The following is a 14,335-nucleotide window of genomic DNA, read 5'->3' as shown; positions in this document are numbered from 1 at the left end:
TACATATTTTTTTACTTATTCGTAAAAACTAAAACCTAATAACGATCACAAATCTGAAATCATTAATAGTTCAAATGTATGATCGGATTGATGATAGCTGATGATCGGTTATAGCTTATTTAAATAATACTATCCAAAAGTCATTAAAAATTGAATTACTAGATTCCTGACAATCATTCAAATTCCTAATAAGATTTTTAATTACAATTTTCAGATATTCATAGGCGCAAATCGCAGGGGTGCTAAGGGTGCTTAGCACCCTGAATTTTAATGCTAGCACCCCGAATCCCGTGATTATAACTTATAGTACTACTACCTTATATATAATATATATTATTATATATAATAATAATATAATATTTCCATAATACCTACCTAATTAAATTTATTAAAAATTCAAAAACAGATTTATTTAATTATTTGTATTAATAAATTAATAATATAATATATCAAGTTTACGTTTACATCTGGATATATTAAACTGCTATGACAAATAAAATATAAATATATTATAATATAATATCATAATAACCGGGAAATAATTTTTAAACATATTGAACATTTACAACATATGTATTAAGTACATTTATATAATAAAATGGTTCTATGTTAAAGGATTTGTTTTCAATAAACAAGGAGTGTTTAAAGTCGGAAATTACAGTTGCTAGAAACTGTGCGATTCAACTTAGTGACAAATTTGGGTTAAAAGAGTTAAAACAGGTAATCAGTGAAACTGTTTATCCAAATCTAAGTTACTTCAAGTTGCCTTAGTTTTACTGATTTCATCTGCTTCGTGTGAAAGGAGCTTTTCAGTTATGCGAAGAATAAAATCTTGGACACGTACTACAATGGGTCAGGAAAGACTATCGGACTTATCAGTTATTCATATTGAAAGGGATATAGTCATTGATAATGAGATTATTTTAAATAAGTATGCTGAAAATAAGCGTACCTACATTATTATTACATTTGTAATAAATAAAATAAATTTGTTTTGCAGCATAAAATGTTTAGATGTATTTGTGTGATTACTGATTTGTATTTTGTTAATATTATATATGGTGTGGTACTGTTGGGGTGTGTGAGGGTCTGTTTCCTCCAAAAAATTTTTGGTACTTAAGCCCCCCTGATATTTTTATGTGATTTGCGCCTATGCAGATATTCCTAATTATTTCAAATATCGGGCGATGTTTTTTTCTGACGCTCGTCAACGGGCTTAATTTAGTGACAAGCCAAAAACATGTGCCGTCGGTATAACATTATAATATCATATTATTTAACGTCGACGAAATTCGAACAACCATTTGAAATCGACACGAACCAAAGTACACATTAAATGCATACATATTATAATGTCAATAGCACAACCAGCACGTGTAGTAGTACTGCCCGCGGCGGACCCGTTATTATCTTTACAATAATATTATACTCGTTGCCCGTTGTTGCGACTTGTTACGACTTGTTACGTTTGAATATTGAGCGGTATTGCGGCTTTGCGGCCCGGTTAGTTAACATGGCGTAATAAGTATGTTCAAGTGGCAAGTATTGTGAACGTTGCGTGTGTTCACGCAATTATTTATCCGTTATTTTGTCCGTTATCGGCAGTTCGATTCGGAAGACAACTAAAAGAAGACACACGGCTTGGTTTTTCATGTTGGCACTTGGCACCCACCCCAATATATGTGAATAAGTCCTCCCCAACAGCTATTTTAGCTTAAATTATAGACTTTTTCGTATAGGTTTTCCATCCTTTTATTTTTATATCGAAGGCTGATAGATATCTATAATAGTTTTAATCCGTCCAAGAAAATTTTAAATATTATTTTAAAGTTGAACTTATTTAATAATAATACTTGGGTATCTGATAAAATCTATTTAATGTACTTTATGGACCCAACATGAAAAATATAATTTTCGTAACAGAATTCTCAGAATTAAGAGGAAGTCAGCGCACTGTTTGTTTTTTCTCTCTGGGTCACACGTGCAACATAGAAAAATTGCATTTACGTAGAATAATTTTTTTTATGTTTTTTAGTAAATCACATATTACAATAATCATAGAGAATAATATTTTTGATGGTAAATCGATTTTCTAATATTGTCTAAAAATTATTTAAACATCATTGAAATTTACACAATGTTTTTTTTTATTCTGAAAGTCGAATATAAAGTCAAATAATAATAAAATACAAAACCGATGTGCCAAACCCTCGAAAAAATTATCCTCTACAATTTTTGTATTATAGGCGATTTTATTCTGAGATCTCTCAAAAATCATATAAAAAAAGGTTTTTAGGCGGCACCGTTCTATCTACGCTGAGCTTGGGTGTTAGAGAGAAAACAAATATCGCGCTGACATCCTCATCTTAATGAACATATTCGTATAATATTAATCTAAGGAAACTAAATACGAATATAATATACAATAACAACTATTGTACATATACAAGCCCAGGTTACACACATATACTTATTATACTATATTGTACTGTGCAAGTCCTAAATCATGATGGCCGCTAAAACTTGCGACGGTCATGCGCAAGTTCCAGGGAATTTAATTTGTGCTAGAACAAACATACAATATTTTTTCCCCCCCAACGTGGACGTCAAAAACAATAATACGCGCGCACAGGCCGTAACCTGCAGCTCTATGGTCATTGCTGATTTATGTCCAGTCGCGCTTCCGTCTGCCTGTAACCCTACAACACCCTTACAACACCCGTAGCCCTAGTGACACATCCTATTCTATTTTTCGTTTCTGTTATTATTAGTATGCACCCGCAATACCGGTGAGCGCGTGACAATATTTTATTCCGACTAGGTTTTAATATTTCATTGTATAATTTATTTATGTTATCATTTCATATTATTTTATTTTAATATCGTTAATATCATTACCGTTTTTAGATTGTGGAGTTTTGAACGTATTTGTAGTAGCATTATAATTTTCCACCACAGGCATTGACCAATAGACATAACTTTTTTTCTTCTCAAAATTCTATATCATGCCATCTGTTTCAATTAGAATGATAAGCTCAAATGACAAAAAATAATAAATAATGACGAAGAAAAGACATAGAGAAGAGGCCTCCCAGTTGTGGTACTCCAACGTGAATATTAATTAATAAAATAACGATACTAAATACTAATACACCAATAATAATAATACAATAAATAAATAGTAATCACTAATCATAAAGTAATAATAATAGTCATAACTAAAGTCTAAAAGTAATATACATTTATTTTTTATTTTTATTCAATTAGCAGGTCAGGACATTACTGTTTTTGGGATTCCTTGGAATAGTAACAGATGACAGTTGGGTGATAGATAAGGGGGTTGAGATAGTAAGTTGGTTTACTATTCCATCGCTTTAGGTTAAATTCATACACTCCGGTCTCCGATAATGGCGCGTTTCTCTCGTCGGTATGGCGCGTATGAATTTAATCGATGTAACTAAACATTCGCCGTCCATGTGAAACGGCCCTTAGCAGAATTTTAATAGATATAACTGAATTATATTTGAACATATTTCATTTTATTGTATTCTACAAACACGATGCATTGAAAAATATTTTATATTTTTATAAATTAAATTTTTCAACAGAATTTAAAATATATGTTAAGCTTTGTAATTTAAAGTTCCAACTAACATAATAAATAACATTATTAATCACAATACTTTTTAATATATAATATTAGGTATAAATACAAATTAATTTTACAATCAGAAAACATTTTTAAAATATCATCGCTTTTGATTTTGTTAGATAAATCTCTCTCAATAGGTATTTAAAATAGATAAATCAGTAAATCTATTTTTTTAAGGGTTATCAATTTACTATACGTCGTAGTGTCGTACTATCAGTTTCCAAGACTACAGATTTTAAATATAGAGTTCCGTTGTCCTGGTAAAGTGCTTTGGGATGGCCAATCAAATTTAAATTTATGTGAAAATTTTGTCTTTTATTTTATATTTCTAGTAGAAAAACAATATCATTGTAATAAATGATAAATTAATCAAGTTGATATTATTTAATTGACTTACGACATCTATTTTAAAATAATTTTTCCGGCATGGTGAGGACGGTTATTGATGATTAAATTGTCTGTTTTCCTGTCCCCCATGAACATTTTTGTTGTCATTTATCGCTAGGTACCTAATTGGTAATTTGATCTGTTAATCATTCCGATTTATAACATTAGGTTAGTTTTTGCCTTACAAGCGTCCATCGTAAATCGTAATAGATAACTGACCATTGTGTGTGGTATTCTAGTTACGAAAAAATAATGTGTTCAAATTGGTAGTTGACCTTGGAGAAGTAGTATGATTTTTCCCATCAAAATTATACAAATTATTTTGTCCCGGCTTAAGTAAAATAAAATATAGCAACCCTTGTATCATACAGTTAACCTTAATATCTCATATAAGCTATTATCTTTCTCATGCATGAAAATGTTTCCTAAATAAATTTGTATTTATATATGTTCCCAAATTTCTATGACAACTTATTTTTAGGAGTGCCGGAAATACATTTAGAGCTATGATCTCTTAGTCCCTTCTAGTTAAACCAATACTTGTGTTATAGGCACATAAACTATTCAAATTAGTAATTACTAACTACCGAGATTACAGTAAACGATGCAATAATATTATTTATTTGTTCTATTTAATGACTGTGAGGTGTATTTATTATTTAATATTATACTACAAAACAGTAGGTACGTACATACACATGGTTTGTATAAATTATAACTATTATACTAATATTAGTTAATATGTAGTTTATATATTATAATAAATGACGTAGGTACCTATTCGTTAATTAAGATTCCCTAGACATGAGTGCGTTAATAAAATGTCAATGGTTCTATTAAGTTCTACGCTCATAAAACGGGTAGCTGATTCTCAATGAATTGGAAATTGTACTCGGAATCCTGTTTCACCGTTCTCTGTAAATATTACATCTAATGTTAATTACATTTTATTTCAACGAAACAACTGTTTTTCAGAACAATAAAGATAAACCATCTAGGTTCTAACAAACACGGCTGTGGATAACAATTATTATTATTGTGTTATTAAATTAAAACTTGCGGGACCTTATTGATTTGTTGGCGAGCTAGTGATCGCGCACGAATGGGTTTATTGAGCTGAATAATTCGAGAGGGTTTTGTAAACTTTTCCATACTCCAACTCAAAAACCGAACAAGAAAAAGCGATTTAATAATTTTATGTATACACACATTTGTACTATTGAAGTATAATAATATATTTTATTATTCTAACCTGAATTATATTTTATACGCTGTCAAAATGGATGAATTATTTAACAAACTGTATTTAATCTCCGTAATTTAAACTTAAAACTAATACAGTGTAATTCGACGATAAGAAATATTATAACACGCCCAATCACTATGCACCTATAGGATTATAGAAATGAACGTTAGAGTTTCAAATTGTTTCAAATTTAATTACCTACGCATTGTTTGATTATGCCTAGGTAATATCTAAATACGGATAGAGTAACATAATAATGATTACATTTCCATGCGATCGTATATCAAATGATTTGCATAGCTTATTTGATTAAAATACACGAGTATTGATTTAATAACACGCGTGTCGAGAAACGTGATGAAAATGCAAATTCAAAGATAATAAGTATCTAAAAAAAATAAATAATAAACTCATAGTATACTATACACCTAAATAACGCACATTATAATACGTTCATTGTAAAACACATTTTTGAAAATCACACTATGCATAGTAAAAATCTGTCATAATATACAAGTGTATATGAATGTATTTTTAAAAAATATATGTCAGAAAATACAATTTACTTCTACGAGGCATATAATTGAATGCGAAAAATGTCCAAAGTATATATTTTATATATAAGTCAGAACTCACTACTCGGAGCACTTTAAGGTTGAGTAGCATTATTAGTTAAAAAATACAAATACTATATTAATTATTAGGTACCTAGTTGTAGTGATTATTGTAATTGTCTGTCAAAAGTGGACCTAATATCAGACAGGCACCAAACTGTCTTGTTAAGTATTTGAGAAAATGTATTTAAATATTTAAAATACTTTTGTGTAAATACTTTAAAAATTCAAAAGAATTATTTGCCATATTGCAGTTGTTTTTTGATGATCATTATAATATTTTATTTATATTTAAAATCAAATTATTAAACATTTATTTGAATAATTTGAATATAAATATATGTAATAGGAAGTACGAAGTTCTAATGATATTTAAGTGTGACAATTTTAAATTAAGAAATATCTCCTGGTAACCAAATTAATTGTTTTACCTATTTTTAGATTTAGAATTAAATAAGTGAAATTTAAAAAGAATTTAAATTTTCACTTAAGTATTTGTATTTGAAATACTTTCTGAATTGTTGCATTTGGATTTAAAAAATGAATAGAAAATAATATTTTAATCATTTATCTATGTATCGTATTGACACAGTAGGTAATATCTGTAAACTGAGTTTAATTTGAAAAAATTCTCAAATTGTCATCAAATATTTCCCAACATTTGATTGTAGGTACGTAATGTTGATATTGATCGTATGATTGTTAAAATACAACTTAAACGATTTGTTTTGGTTGGAGATTAATGTTGCAATATCATAATAATTATGTAACAATATTTATATAGGTAGGTACCTACTACAGTACTTCAATACTATAAATATTACTGTATAATATAATAAGATACCAATATTATCAACGGGTGGTATTTTCGTCCAAGTTGAAGTATTATAGCTTATAATTATATCATCAGAAATCATAAAACGATAAACCTATCAGTTCATAACGTATTGAGACATAAACGAAAAATATGATTCAAAAAGTATAATATCCACACCCATTAAGGTTATTTGCGGTATCGTACAAGCGGTAGTCTGTACCCACTTCGGAGTGGGAGCAATTGTATGTTAAGTTAAATACTCGATAAGCACATTCCGTTCTTTCGTGTACGTATCAATTATCTATAATTATTTTTAAAATTAGAATTTAATACCGTGTTCGCAGCAATGTTTATAGTTCACCGTCCCTCGCCGAGCGTGAGTTTATATGGTTTCAACCAGTTATCTTATAAAAGTGGATTTTTTTCTTTAAGGTAATAAGTATAACAAGCCATTTGTGTAATATTTTTTTTTCGATTTGGACACATTATATTATTATCTTAAAAATTGCTGTATACATAGCGGCTATCTCGATCGCTTACATAGTGAAATGATTTCATGGCATCAATTAAAATTTTAATTTCAGAAATTCAAAATGTACAAGGTTAAGTATAATAATACATGTTATTTTAAGTAATATACATTTAGAAAATTGCGACTTGAAATTTGTACGACTGTTTAAGACGTAAATTACAATTTACAGATCAATTTATTAATAGATTACGTAGGTAATGTCTTTATTATTTTTTTTTTGCAGAATAAGTTATTTTACTATATTCTTTAAATTCAAAATTATACTAATAACAAGGAATTTATTATTTATTGGAATATCGGAATATCATAGATATCATCTATACTGATTAGGATAAATAATACCTAAGAATAAATGCATAATATTCGCTAAATTAAATGGGAAAATTTTCTTTTCATAATTAATAATTATTATTCAATCTGCAGCAGGATGCCGGGAGATTATGAAAATAATTATTTGTATGCTTCTTCTTCTGATATTTCTTGGAGCTTAGTGGCATATATTAATTGGTAGTTATACATTTTTTTTAAATTTATTTTACTCCAGTATACTCTAGAGCAGGACTGAATTTACAATTTTTGAGCCCTGGGTCAACCATAATTTTACGCCCCCCCCCCACCAAAAAATAGATCCACTTTTTTTATTTTTCTTAACACATTTTTAGTTATAATTCTTTATGTCAAGTCATGGTTGTCTATCTATAACCGTAATTATGTTAAAATAATATTAATTATATTCTATGCTAGCACTTATCCGTTGTTGTTGCACTGCTAAGTTCACAATAGTCGTGTCATAGTACGAATTCTTTCCAAAAAAAAATTATTTATTGATACAATACTACATCGGGTTACAGCGGGGCCCGGGCGCCCCTAAATATATCAATATTTGGCCGCCCCGTACAAATGTCCCCAATGCACCCCCCTAAATACGGTCCTGCTCTAGATAGTAGATACTTTACTATTTTCGTGTCATATTATTGTTTCCTACATAGACAAATTAAAAATGGGCAAGTTGACATACGTTAATATTTTAGTTTTTGATTTATTTTTAGTTCTTATTTGTGTTACAACGAATATTTATACAACGGAGTTTGAGGAATTTAATCATTACTCATTCCATATATTATATGTAACAAAGAAGTAAGAACTAGTATTTGTGGAAATAAACCAACTTAAATAATTTTAATTTTCAATACTGGTCTTCGGTTATTCATAATAACTTATAATTAATAAGTAGATATACATTTTTAAATTTTTAATTCATTAATAAACACTGTTATCATTTGATTTTGTGAATTAAAAATCGATAATATTTGATTTCAATGCATTTTTAAAATGTTCACTTATTATTCATTAATAGGTAGGTACCTACTAATCACTCAAAGTGTAATAAGTTGAGAAATGTGAGATGAACTAGTATTGCTCTTCGTGACTTCATTTGGATATTTTATCTGTGACTATATATAATATTTTAATGTATAAAATCAATCGCCTTCATTTCATTGCCTTAGAATTGGAAAAAGGCAATCTTTCATATTTACAACTTCTCACCTTTTTTTTCGTCACAATGCATCTACCTATAATTGGTTTTTTTATCTGTTAGGTTTTTGTATTTTTTACGAATTATTTTTTGTTAGTGAACTCGTCGACAGTTAACAAACTAAAGTCCCGTCAGTCCACAAAGGGTTAATTTTATTTTTTTAAATGCTTCTTCCACTGAGTTGTTAAGTTTTTAGTTTTTATTTATCTAGAATATTTTGGATAATTTTAAGGCCACTTTGAAAAAAAAATGGAAACCATCAAACGATAAGGTTGTAAAATATAGGTTTATAATGATCTTTATTTTATATAATATAGGCTTAAAATTATTTATGTATCGATTTTCTATTACATTTACATTTTAATGGTGTACATAAAAGTTTCTCTCCATCCAGCGAGGTGTCTGAACTTTTAGGCTATACCAATAAGGTTGAAGCATTTTAATTCTTAATAGTACAAACATTATATATACTACTAAATAAATTATTAGAAATTAGTGTTTTATTTAAATAGCTGGCTTATTTTTCATCATTAAAATAATAGAGTGTGGTTTTGACAGCATTAAAATCCATAATCGTTAAAAACTTGAGGGTTTTTAAACAGCATTAATTTAAAAATTAGCGTCAAATTTCTAAAATTTAAAATTTTCTGTTTTTTTTTTCTTAACTAGTTTACAGACGATAGCCAACCTTTTCTGAAAGCTCTAATTCTGCTCGACTTCAGACATCTATAGCCTATAGTCTCATTTGCGTATTATGAAGTGGTAATATTATATGCTTTACAATACGTTCAGGTGTATGTATTTATATATTTGTTCATAAATATTATTTTTAAATGTCTTAATAATTATAGTCATTAAAATAAGTTCGATATAATATCTGATCATTTGGTAATATAGGATAATGGTAGTGTAATATACTAACTAGATTTTGAGATCTAGTCATGAGATGTGTCGTATTACATACATAGTGGATTACATATACAACATAATTAGGTATAATAGAGCGTTAATTATTATAATCAATCATATACCTATACTATTAAATAGAATATGTAATCTTAAACAAATTAAAATACGTATTAAAATAATACGCTCTTGAATTTGTGCGTAAATGCAGTAAGTACTGTAAGTATCAAAGACTTTACATTACCTCTCAAATATCCGATAAACTGTTGTTAAATACAAATTAGTTTATAAACTTACATTGCATGGTATTTTTTTTTATTTCATAAAAAAACTTTGTTTTTCTTAATTTCAAAATGTATTCATAAGTATACATGTATTGTAAGAATCAGCTTGTACTTGTCTAGAAAGTTCAACTTGTCTCAAAATTACCTATATTTACGTATTATGTTTTATGTGTGTATAAAATGTATTATACAATGTTTGTATTACTCTCTGTCTTGATATTTTACTTTGGCATAAACAAAATGCAATTTATGTTTATAGGTACCTCTGAAATTTTGGCATTGTGCCTATGAAAGAATAAATATACGCAAGATAATATTTTAAAATTACAAAAGGGTGGTTGCATATATATGATTAAATAAGAATGTGTATGACCTACCTGTTATAGTATATTATTATTTTGCTATATTTATCTAAATATTACTTTTATTCAAAACCCTGAACTAGCTTGGTATTTTTTAATTACCAATGTTCAAAAAGGGGTGGGATAGTAACTAGTAGGTAACAGCTCCGCTGTATAGTAGTGGTTGTGCGTACCTCGTCATTATAAGTAGAACAATAAATCATTGCATACAAAAAACGATTCTGAGCGAAGACTGTCAGTCTATTATCATAATATACATATATTGCTGTTGATTATTGTAGTAATTTATTTTACGATTATTAGTAATACGATGTAACATCTCACACTGTCAATGGCCAAGTTCAATTAACTGTTATATGACGAAGGATGGAAAAATGGTAGAGTCGCCAACCAGATACCGAGACAGAAGTTGGAGTTCTCTAGATTTTTGAATCGTACTACGTTATTTAAATGTAAAGTTATGATGAGGAAGTTAAGATGGAAAGCCTCGCAACATAAAAACTTTGTTAGACGATATAAAGCAATTAATACATATTTTGGACCTTATACCCCGTATACGACGTATCTACACAATATATTATATTATAAAGTATTTTAAATAAAATTATTATAGAATAGCGATAATCATAAATCGTATTTTTTGTTATGAATGTCTTTGAGTATATCATGCCATACCAAAGGTGCCCGACCACAGTGTAATCAATCTATATTATATTGAACCTATATAATATATTTCGGATAAATAGGTATGGCCGATTCTTGCGGTTAAGCTACGCCTTGGGCATCCACTCACTCACGGCCCACGGGCAATAAAACAATAATATTGAATACATATATTATTATGGGAATGAAATATAAAGTGATTTACAACAAAAAATGAATACCGACCAAGGTTTTTACAAAGACATAATATATATATAAATAATAACATGTAGTACTTACTCTGACCGATCTCGGTCGCCCTATGGTCATAGACCGCACCGGATTGTGAACTTGGAGACTACACCATACTATAATAAAAGATATATAACAATTAACAGATAATATTATACAAAAGTGCCACACGGAACAAGTGGACCACGGGGACAAAGGAAAGAGACAAGAGTGAGTATCCGTTCGACACAAAAAACAGCGGACCAAGAAAAAATAAAAACCTAATAATAATAAATTGTCCGGTATCCGCAATACATATTTTTAAATATTGAATAATCGGTGCTCGGCACAGCGAGGTGAGAGAGGGATATCGTCATGAAACCGACCGGAGGAGGAAAGTATATACAGGATGATCCACCCTTTTTTCTTCAATAATGCAGTTATTCAAAATTTGATTTTTGGTATTTTTAAGTATACTATACAAGACCATATTTTCAAATTCTTGAACTTGGCATTACAATTATTGTGAATTTTTCTATATTTTATAAAAATGTATTGATCATATTAATTAAATACATTGAAAAACGATTTGTATGTTAATTTTATACATTTACTATACAAAAATCAGGTTAAGAGTTGATATTTTATAAATAAAAAAAAATTGATACAACATAATATTATAGTTACCTACACATAATTATACTGAAAATATCTTAAAAAAATAAGAAGAAAAAGTACACTGAAATACTTTAAAAAAATTGAGATTATAATTGAGATTATAGTGCTTTAACCCATGGTCATTCCGTAAGTTCTAACACCACTTTGTTTAAAAATAAATCTTGGTAAAATAAAAATGTTAAATTAATTCTGAGTTTTTATGTTTTTCTTATCACAGTAACATAATATATGAAATATCATATAATGTAATATAAGCTTTTTGTCATAGAATAATATAAAATTGTATTTTGAAATTACCAAGGTCATTAGATTATAATATGTGTCCATGGTACAGTGTGGGGGGAGTGTTGTAGGTGTAATAACCTGGCGGTTAAGGCAACGTGTTTAATTTTTACAAGGTATTTAATAAAATGGTGAATTATGTATTCTATTACAATACAACCATTAATTAATAATAATTAGTTTTCAAAATATATAAGTGTAAATATTTAAAAATATGTAGATATATTATATTATATTTTGTCCATTATGTTATTTTGTTTCATACTACAATGGGGGCCGTTCCCTCCAATGCTCAAACATATGATATTTCTGGCCATATGTGAATGATATTGCCTCAAGTGCTTAAATATGTTTTCATGTTTGACACACGTTAATTGTATCTACTATCTAGTGATATAATTATATTGTAGCCGCATTCAATGTTGGGTTACTCTTACTTTGAAACTAAATTATTATGTTAAACAATAGTTAGTAGTTACGTTTATGTAAAGACGAGTCTTTCTCTTCACCACAGAAATCCTAGTATATATATAGGTATATAAGTTATGCAACAGAATAGTTTATCATTGGGTTTGATTTATGCATTAACTGAGACTATTATTACAACGGGAAGTTCTAATTACAAGATGTTTTGTATATTAAAATATTCATATTCTAAGGAATTATTAATATCAATTTAATGTAATATTTTTGTATGATTTTAGTATATTGTATATCACACATAATATAAATGCACCTTTATTTACCGGATACTCCTTATACAGTGTCATTCAAATTTGGACAATTTTTAATTTTATCTCACAGTATACTTTTATCAAATTGGTCGTGTGACACGTGTATTATAAATGAGCCAATGGTAATATTCACAAATTACATACCGTACAGTTCAGTGATTCTATTTTTTTTTAAATTTATTATAAGTACATTGTCTAAGCTTTTGGTAAATACGTAAAAAATTATTGAAATATAGTATTATTTTATGAAAAATAGATCATTTACTGTCGTCAAGTCCTCCTTTGATATATTCAAGTAGATAGTTCTTGTCCTATAGAATAAACTTTTATATTCAATTTACATGTTACTATATTGACATAGCAGTAATGTAATAAAATACAAATTACAAAGGAATACCAAAATAATATCTAATATTTACTGCCGAAGTGAAGCTAGATGCAGTCACTGCGGTGAAACCAAGCACTCAATTGACTCGTGCCCCTCCACACAAGCCACCGACCCGATCTGTCTGTACTGCAAACTTCCTCACCTAGCCACTGACCGTTCCTGTCGGGAATGGTTACTTCAAAAGGATATTAAAAAAATCATGGCGACAGAAAACCTATCCTACAAAGACGCGTTAATATTTAAGAAAAATAAATGTTACACACCAGCCTTTAAATATTCCGATATTGTAAACAGCCAGCCTCATATCTCTGAAAACATCGAAATCGACACTTCTCTCCAGAATGATCACTTTCCTAGTTTAAACAATTCCCACCATTTCTTCAATAATAAAAAAAAAAAAAAATACATATCTAATCCATCCCAGGTGCACAATAAAAAAAAATATTTCTTACCTGTTGATTCTTCTTATACCACCCCAAACGGGAGCTACTTAATTAATCCCAATGGCCTAATTAAGTCGCCCGATGCAAACGATAATGACTTTTCCTGGATACACACCCTATCCCTCAAATTATCCGAATCTCTTATAAACGCACCTTCACTCTCCTCTCCTTTTTCCCCGTCATATCTTCAGAACCTAATTGAGTCGTCATTAACTTCCCTCCTCGCCGTTCCAAATTTTGTTACAACCGATTAGGTAATGTCCATATTTTCAACGATTCTATAATTCATAATAATTAAATTACCTAACATGTCCCAAAATTTCTATTTTAAACATCTCATTAACAACTACAATATACTGCAATGGAACGTTAGAAGTATTACAGCCCGACTTCCTTCTTTACAGCATTTACTCACCACTCACAAATGTTCCATAGCGATCTTATCTGAAACCTGGCTACTCCCTTCACGTACTTTTAAATTACCAGACTTCAAAACCTTCAGATTCGACCGACCTGATGGTTATGGTGGCGTAGCTATTGCCATTCATAACTCTTTTAAAACTAATCTTATTCCCATCAACGATATTACTAGAGATAGAC

The 14,335-nt window shown here is 28.9% G+C and overlaps 1 protein-coding gene across 1 annotated transcript; it reads left to right on the top strand.

Annotated features, from left to right (window-relative positions):
- Positions 1–13,329: 13,329 nt before the first annotated feature.
- On the top strand, positions 13,330–14,112 carry LOC111032712 (the record flags this gene model as incomplete). Its single annotated transcript, XM_022313154.1, has 1 exon — positions 13,330–14,112. A coding segment is annotated over one exon (660 nt), but the record flags the coding sequence as incomplete, so codon positions are not given.
- Positions 14,113–14,335: the final 223 nt, after the last annotated feature.

This window comes from Myzus persicae, unplaced genomic scaffold, assembly GCF_001856785.1.
Source record: "Myzus persicae strain clone G006 unplaced genomic scaffold, MPER_G0061.0, whole genome shotgun sequence".
Lineage (NCBI taxonomy): Eukaryota > Metazoa > Arthropoda > Insecta > Hemiptera > Aphididae > Myzus > Myzus persicae.
The sequence above is the reverse complement of the archived record's forward strand: the minus strand, read 5'-3'. Positions and strand labels throughout refer to the sequence as shown.